The sequence below is a fragment of the Crocuta crocuta genome, unplaced genomic scaffold (assembly GCF_008692635.1).
Source record: "Crocuta crocuta isolate KB4526 unplaced genomic scaffold, BGI_CrCroc_1.0 scaffold614, whole genome shotgun sequence".
NCBI classification, from domain to species: Eukaryota; Metazoa; Chordata; class Mammalia; order Carnivora; family Hyaenidae; genus Crocuta; species Crocuta crocuta.
In genome coordinates this window covers 628,575-637,728 of record NW_027529673.1, presented here as the reverse complement: position 1 = coordinate 637,728, position 9,154 = coordinate 628,575, and the positions used below count along the sequence as shown (strand labels likewise).

General features: G+C 36.9%; 1 protein-coding gene across 1 annotated transcript in view; it reads left to right on the top strand.

The window, feature by feature from the left end:
- Positions 1-1,070: 1,070 nt before the first annotated feature.
- Positions 1,071-9,154, top strand: part of TYR (tyrosinase) — a 94,748-nt gene continuing 86,664 nt past the window's right edge. The window contains exon 1 of the mRNA XM_077763037.1: positions 1,071-1,889. Within this exon, the coding sequence (XP_077619163.1) occupies positions 1,071-1,889 (819 nt within the window). The remainder of the gene's footprint in view (positions 1,890-9,154) is intronic.

Genomic DNA, 9,154 nt, shown 5'->3' with positions numbered 1-9,154 from the left:
AAAATTATGCAATCTGTTTCAGTATCCTCAGCTCACAAAATTGTCCCCTCCATTAAAAGTTTGATGTACGTATTACCTATACTACTCATTTGAAAACTGGCATAAGTGGTAGAATTATATTTTTATCCATGTGTTTCAATTTATCTAGCTTACTATACACAGAAAAAGAACTTTTAGGACCATTAAATATTTATTGCCTAAACATATTAATCCTATTTATTCACATCCTAACTTGAGAATTTTTTTACAAGATCATATTGCAGAAAAAATATCAAAACAATTTCTGATTTCTAGAACTTATGGGTGAAACAACATGGCTACTGCATTAAAAAGAAAAGGGTTTTCTTTAGAATATTAGCTAGTAGAAGTCTCCATAATAAAGCAGACTAGCCACCTATCCCATCCGTAGGAATGGTTAGGAAATGAATGGCTAGCTCACTAGCAAGTAGTCAACTGTATCAGATAATAAGGAAGGTGAATCAAAAAGGTTTTTTTCTTCAGATACTTTGTATAAAATAAATAAGCTGCAATATAACCAGAGATAAAATACAATCTCTAGACTCTGAAAAGAATCTTCTTCTGCAGAGCTGAGTTCTGCAAATGCTGTGGCCTATTTATGGTCTCTGAGAAACTGCCTTGGCCCCCATAATCTCTAACCTTTCCTGAACTTTCCTAATCAGAGAAGCTCTACTCCTGATACCACCTCTCATTTTCAAATTCAAATCCTCATTAATTTCAGTAACCAACTGTGTTTACTTAGATCAGGCATGATTATTATTCTATTATTATAACCATATGAGTTAAACTGTTAATGGTGAAAAGTGTTTCTCCCTTTCACATAGGCCTATCCCACTGGTGGGATATGTGCCAACTTCAGGGAAAAGTTAGTCATGTGGTTTTCAGAAGATGAAAGCTTAAGATAAAGACTGAGAGTGTTTGATGCTGGAGGTGGGACTGGTATTATATAGGTCTTAGCCGAAACATGTGATAGTCACTGTAGGGGTAGCTGGAAAGAGAAGTGTGTGGCTCAATTAACTGGCTCAAGCAGATCCGTGAGGACTAGAGTAAGCATGCTCCTGGCTGCTCTCTGCTGCCTGCTGTGCAGTTTCCAGACCTCCGCTGGCCATTTCCCTCGAGCCTGTGCCTCCTCCAAAAGCCTGATGGAAAAGGAGTGCTGTCCAGCATGGACCGGTGACGGCAGTCCCTGCGGCCAGCTCTCAGGCAGGGGTGCCTGTCAGGACATCATTCTGTCCAAAGCCCCACTCGGGCCTCAATACCCCTTCACGGGGATGGATGACCGGGAGGCCTGGCCCTCCATCTTTTATAATAGGACCTGCCAGTGCTTTGGCAACTTCATGGGATTCAACTGTGGAAATTGCAAGTTTGGCTTTTGGGGACCAAACTGCACAGAGAAGCGACTTCTGGTGAGAAGAAACATCTTTGATTTGAGTGTCCCAGAGAAGAACAAGTTTCTTGCCTACCTTACTTTAGCAAAGCATACTACCAGCCCTGACTATGTCATCCCCACCGGCACCTATGGCCAAATGAATAATGGATCAACACCCATGTTCAATGACATCAACGTTTATGACCTCTTTGTCTGGATGCATTACTATGTGTCAAGGGACACACTGCTCGGAGGCTCTGAAATCTGGAGAGACATTGATTTTGCTCATGAAGCCCCAGGTTTCCTGCCTTGGCACAGACTCTTCTTGTTGCTGTGGGAACAAGAAATCCAGAAGCTGACCGGGGATGAGAACTTCACTATTCCATACTGGGATTGGAGAGATGCTAAAAGCTGTGACATTTGCACAGATGAGTACATGGGAGGGCGCAACTCAGCAAACCCAAACCTACTCAGCCCAGCATCTTTCTTCTCCTCTTGGCAGGTAAGGCATCCTAGATATACAATACCAGAGCATCAAAGAATCTCAGCTATTGCTTCTCCAGGAAGGCCTTTACATACCTTCCTCCCCATCTCTCCTGCCAAGAGTAGAAAAGGTCCTCTATTAAAAATTCTCAGCATACCTTGTATTTTTCTTTACAGCACACTTTACAATTGTAATTACACAGATATCTGTGTGGCTATTTGTCTAATATCCTCCACCAGGTTCCTAAGCTCTGATAAAAACAGAGTATTTGGCTCATCATTATATCTCTCAGCACCTAGGATGGTGCCTGGCAAGTGGAAAGGGCTCATTCAGTATCTGTTGAATGAATGGATCAATGAATATTTAGATGATTAAGTAAGTTAATGATCTAGCTTAGTGTTCCTGAAATTTTCTTCACAATAAAATTCATACAGCGTACAAATTACAAATCCCTGGTCCTACCCTTAGACCCATTGATCAGAGTCTTCAGGAGAGGGTCCTTGGGAAGGCATCATGTACTAAATGTCTATGGTCATTATTATCATCAGGAAAATTGGGTGAATATTATTTAGATTAAATTTTTTAAAAAATATATGAGGACCCTGGGGCCCAAATAGGTAAATAACAAAAATGCTAATTTGCATTTTAGCATGTGTGAAGCCCTGTTGCAATACTTTTTGTGTAGTAACTCAGTAAATACTTCTACTGATCTTTCCCCATTCTAAGGATTGAAACACAGAGGTATAAAGGTAACTTGTACAAGATCGCAGAGATAGGAAATAGAGATAGGCCAGACATGGCTGCCTGATCACCTATAGTATTCCCAAGGACATGACTGCTATGATGTCTTTAGCTGAAGGATCTGGCTTACTTCATCTCTGTCTTTTTTTTTTTTTTTTTTTTTTTTTTTTTTTTTCTGAATAGGCTGCAGAAGAAATTAGGGTTTTTTTCCTAAATATATTCAAACTTTAGAGGTTCAAGATAAGGGACTGCAACTTTGAAATTTAATTTCTCCTATTCTAAAATTCTCCCTCTGGATTAGGGGCAAAATGTGATCCCCAAAATAAGTTTTTAATTATTTAAAACCGTAAGGAGAAAGAAATGCTTTTCCGTCTGTATTCCAAACATTTCTAATACAGAACTTTTTACTAGCAGTGCTTTATTGAATTAAGCCCAATGTTTAAATGAGATGGGAAGAATCTAGCATCCTCACCTTGCACTCTGCAGGTTTAATATATGAATGGCTTCCTCCCCTTTCCACTAAGTTCACACACCTTCCAAATGTAGTCTATTGAAGCTCTTGAAAAATGGTCATGGTGTAATATCCGGTATGACTAATACCAACTATTTACCAAGAGTAATGAGTGTATTTATGCAGGAAAGCCTGGAAAAAGATGAGCCTGAAAAAAATCTATTCCAATAAGCCTTCAGATCTCCTACCTTAATCTATAAAGTGCAAAACTCTCATCTAACGCTCTCATCCCTTATTACTGCTTAAAATACTGCTCAGCTAGGATAGGGATTTTCAGTCATTTATAATGCTTTCCTTACCCATACAGCTTCACTTGACCCAGAAAGGCTTGTGGTTTATCTAAATTACCAAAACTGTACAACATCTGCACCAAAGCTTAATAGATAGATACTAACTGATATTTTATTATAAGAGATACATGCTACTTGGTATTACTAGCAATATATTTTTTTTTCTAATCATTTACTGATTATTGAGTGGAAAGTCCTTATCCTCCCTTTTTTCTTTATAATTGTGGCCAATTTTATTTCTAAATAAAACTTTTTGGGTCTACTGGTTAAACACTGGACTGAAATTATTACATTAGGTTCAATATTATTCTATGACTAAACTGCTGTGGAGTAACTGGTGTTAAAAATAAAATTTGGAAATAGAGTGAACAAAGACCATTGAAGAAAAACAAGCAAATGATAGTTTAAATTAAAAAGGGAGGGTACCTGGGTGGCTCAGTGGGTTAAACATCTTGATTTCAGCTCAAGTCATGATTTCATGGTTCATGAGATGGAACCCTGCGTTGGGCTCTGTGCTGACAGTGTGAAGTCTGCTAGGGATTCTGTTTCTCTCCCCTGCTTGCTCTTCCCCTCCCCTACTCGTGCTCTCTTCCTCTCAAAATAAATAAGTAAACATTAAAAAACTGCAAAAAAGCGAGTGCTTAGGTGGCTCAGTCAGTTAAGCATCCGACTTCAGCTCAGGTCTGACTATGACAATCTCATAGTCTGTGAGTTTGAGCCCCGTGTCAGGCTCTGTGATGACAGCTCTGTGCCTGGAAGCCTGCTTCAGATTCTGTGTCTCCCCCTCTCTCTCTCTGACCCTCCCCCACGTGCACTCTGTCTCTCTCTCTCTAAAATAAATACACAGTAAAACATTTTTAAATGAATGTGTCTGTTTCTAGAAGAAAAAAAGGGAAGTGAAAAACATTTGTATCTGTCTATTGTGAGCAGTGTCACTGCATGAGGTAACAGTCACTGTTTCCATTTCTTCTCATAGTCTCTCTGGTTACCATCCTTTAAAAATGAAGATCAGTTGTTTATATCAATTTAATGCAGTAGTTCTCAATATCTAAATCACTTAGGAAGCTTAAAGAAAATTGCATGGATCCATCCACCTAATTTCTGCTGGAAAATTCTCTTCCAAGTGGTCTATTCTGAAGTCAAAGCATCTGCATTTTTAAAATCTTCTCTTGTTCTTTTAAAATTTGTAATATCATTTTTTTTTAAATTTTATTTAACATTTTAATTTCGTTTTTGAAAGACAGAGACAGAGAACGAGCACAGGAGGGGCAGAAAGAGAGACACACACAGAGTCTGAAGCAGGCTCCAGGCCCTGAGCTGTCAGCACAGAGCCCGATGCAGGGCTCAAACCCAATAACTGTGCTATCATCACCTGAGCTGAAGTCAGAAGCTCACCTACTGAGCTACTCAGGCACCTCTTATTTTTAATTTTAGAAAGAGAGAGCAGGGAACAGGGACAGAGGGAGGGAGAGAGAGAGAGAGAGAGAGAGAGAGAGAGAGAGAGAATCTTAAGTGGGCCCCACGCCCAGTCTGGAGCCCTGTAGAGGGCTTGATCTCAGGACTCTGAGATCATGACCTGGCCCAAATCAAGAGTCAGACTCTTAAGAAGTCTCTGAAAAAAAAAAAAAAAAAGAGTCAGACTCTTAAGCAACTGAGCCACCCAGGTGCCCCTAAACCCTTCTCTTGTGATTCTAATATGCAGCCAGCATTGAGAATCACTGACTTAATTAATCTGGAAGTTGTTTTGGTATCTATTTCACTTTATAAACAGGTTCTGTAATAAACACACCACTAGTTTGTTTCTGCCTGAATTGTACACTCAAATCAAGAAGTAAACTACTTTGTGTGAAGTAAGAATCAAATAGCTTCCATACTCAGTGAATTCATTGAGACCTTCAACATTAGCTATGCTGATAGCCCCTTTCATGTAAATCCTCCATTTTTCCTCAATTTCAGACATATTTTACAAAACAAAAATACAGCATTTAGTAATTCATAGCATTTATTAACTGTGAGCTAAAAGACACTCAGTGGTGTGTAGCGTAGTGCCCTTATGTTATAAAAGAGGATAGAGTGATGCTCAAAAAGGTATGATTTATACAAGGTCACACAGGTGAGGATTGAACTCTGGTGCCTCTGAGTCCAATGCTATTTCTCTGTTAATAAAGAGCCATTTAGGCCCAGAAGAAGTCAATTAAGCCACTAATTTATAGATATAAAATTTGACTTGTAGTCCCTTGTTATCCCTTAAAATTCAACTGCACAGATAAATGGAGCAGATACTCTGTAGTCCTTTTCATTTCTGCCATGATAGAAATATTCCTTTAGAATTTTACTGATCCATATCTCTTACTCAGGTAGAATTGACCCTCACTCCTTGTGCTATATTACACTCCGTACAGATTTATATTATAGTATCTATTAACTCTTCAGTACATGGAATGGTTTTCAAACCTGTCTTGTCTACCATACTGTCAGCAGCTCCAAAGGCAGAGACCATTTCTAATTTGCTTTTGTACCCACAGAGCCCAGAACCATGATATATACATAGAACGGACTTTATAAATGTATGCTGAACAAAATTAAAAATCACAGAAGTGTTAGCTGTCATAATAACATGGATTAAAAACTACACTATGCATGCCTGGATTTCTAAATAATAGACCGTACTTCTTTATAGCAGTGGATCACCAAGACCAAGGAGACACAATGAGAAATAAGCAGTGATTCATCAAAGTGTAGAATACAACATTTTATGTAGTTCTTTCTGGGCTCCTATATGTATGTGTGTATGCATGCAAAAAAAGAAAGAAAGAAAGAGCATACAATAGAGAAGATCAAATAAGCTACAATGTGTCAGAGTGTTATTTAAGTGAGACTGAGTTTTCTATTACATAAAATAATATATTCATTATTGTTAGTATTTTTAGAAAACCATTTTTCTTATATTCAGGATTCATATCTTTTGTGTATATATATATTTTTAAATTTATTTCTTTAATGCCAAGAGCTTTTAATGTAGAAGCATATTTGTCATCAGCTAAAAACAGTCCGATAGTTTTGGAGATGGGGGTGCTCCTTAATAACATTAAAGTACCAATACCTGTGCTCAATACAATTAGATCCAATGTTATGCAAGGGCAGGTAGATCAGCCATAAAAAAACAAAAGGTAGATCAGGAGTAGCTGTTATGGTGGATCAAAATAAAGAGAAAAAACAAAATATTTCCTAGATGATAGATGTGAGTGAAATGTGGCCAGGGAATTCACTCATCAGGTGAAAAGCACATCACATGGAAGCAAACAGTGGGAAGAAAAAAGAAAAAAAAGTCACATTTCAGCAGATAGTCATGGGTTTTAGGTAACCATGGCAACAGCTCAGTGAAATAACAGCTTCTCTTTTTTCTTTATGGAAAAGATTCTGTGGAATGTCATATGGTTTACTTGCTCCCCATCCCCCCACCCCGATAAACCTCTAATGCCCTAATAGAATTTTTGCTCCTGAAATCTTTTAATAACTGGTAGTTTATTGGTATTTATTTAAGTTTAAGAGAACACTGTCTAGGTTCACCTCCATTAAAACATCTGTTTGTTCTTTCTACCTCTCTTTTTTCATTGGACTTGGGACATTTGATTTTTCCCCCCATCATATGCTATAAATCACTTGTGTTGAAATAGAAAAAGAATGAATTCCTCATCAGAGGACCTCTGACACCAGATGATATTAAACATGTTATTTAGAGTCTTTGACCATTGGTTTTTCTCAACAGAAAACAAAATAGGGTTTTGTTACTTTTGTATCTCAGCTCAAGATCATGGACAAGTTACTTAATTATTTAAGGACATTTTTTCTTTAAAATTAGAATAATATATCTTGTGATGCCTGGGTGGCTCTGTCGGTTAAGCATCAGACTTTAACTCAGGTCATGATCTCACGTTTCATGAGCTCAAGCCCTGCTTCAGGTGAGCCCCACTTCTCTCTCTCTCTGTCCCTTGTGAGATTCTCTGTCTCCCTCTCTCTCTCTTCCATTTGCTCACTTGTGCCCTCTCTCTCAAAAAAAAAAAATAGAATAATATATCTTAAAGCATTATTGTAGAGGGATTCAATGGAATCTGTTAATGTAAAAAGACTAGTTTAGTATCTGACATATTCTTTGAGTTCCATGTGTGGAAATTATTATTATATCTTTTTATGATATATCCACATTAGTTGTTATACCAATGAATATTCAATCAGTGTTATAGAACCAGAGTTAAAAACAATTTGATGGCCAATCCAACAGTCTTGTATTCAATAATAATATAAAAGCTATCATTAAATACTCTATACCTGAAACTATATACTAAGTGCTTTGCATATGTTAAATTATTTAATCCTTCCTAAATAGTTGTAATAATCCCCATATGCACATGAAAAACCGTAATACTCAGAGAGCTTAAGTAATTTGTGCAAGGTCATATAGCTAATAATAGTAAATATTGGAAAATATGTCTGACTGTAATCTCCATGATCCTAACCGTTGTGCTAAGTTTCTCCCCCTGCCTCTCCTCCTGTATCAAATATAAAGATGATGATTTGGGATTAAGTTTTTCAAATTATTTCTGGAACCAGGGTAGATTTCCTCCTTGTTACTAATACATCCAGTCATCTGAACACTTAGTCACTTGACAGTTGGCATTTCAGCAAAAATAGTTCCATTCAAACCTCTCTAATTTAAATGAGTCAGCTGTAGGAGTCTTTGAGGCAGTAGGATCTTTTGAAAATATCCTGAGATGGTTTATTACTCAAACAGGGATGTATATTATTTCGTTTATGTACCTGCTCTAGTTAATTGACATTATAAAGGAATCCGATATATCATAGTCAATGCAATGCAGCTGTAGTCAACCATTCTTAAGCCATTTACAGGCAGTAATAAATGCAGTGGATATATAAATTTGGAATCAGAACTGTGGATTAATGTTCTAGTTCTGTCTCTAAATATCTTATGACCTTAGACAAAGTTACCCAACAGATCTATTTCTCAATTATGCGTGGATAAAAGGATTGAGAAATGTTGTAAGTATGAAGAAAACTAGAAACTGACATTTGCTGGGTAAAAAACTACTGCTTCCTATTATTTTATTCCATTATTAATATAATAGATATGAATTATGCATTAATGTTATATATTTTTATTAATTCCTCTTATATTTAATATGATTTCATGTTACAGTTGAGAAAATTGAGTCTTAGCCAAGTCTAAATAACATGCTCATTGACACATTGCTAGTAAGTAGCAGAGCCAGAACTGAAGGCCCCATCTATCTGAATTTGGAGTCCAGTTGTTTTCCAACATATAAAGATTCATAAGTGATGTCTTAGTGACCAAAAATTAAAAGCTTCTCTAAGTGTCTCTATTTAACACAGTAGCAGCCATTCCTAGGGGGCATAGCTCATTCAATTCTATCTCATGGTAATTTAATTTGCCTTTACATTTGTATAGATTGCAAACTCACTGGAGCAGGAGACTGATTGTCTTGACTGTCATGATTATTCTCAACTGTGGTGCAAACAAGTGACCAGAAAGTCTTTTCACTTCTAAAATATTGTTCCATGCACCTTGCCTGTTGTCCATATAAGTATCAGTCATAAGACAGGATTTTATATATTTATTTATTAAATGTTTTGTTTTTATTTATTTTGAGAGAGAGAGAGAGAGTACAAGCAAGGCAAAAAAAAAAAAAAAAAAAAAAAAAAAA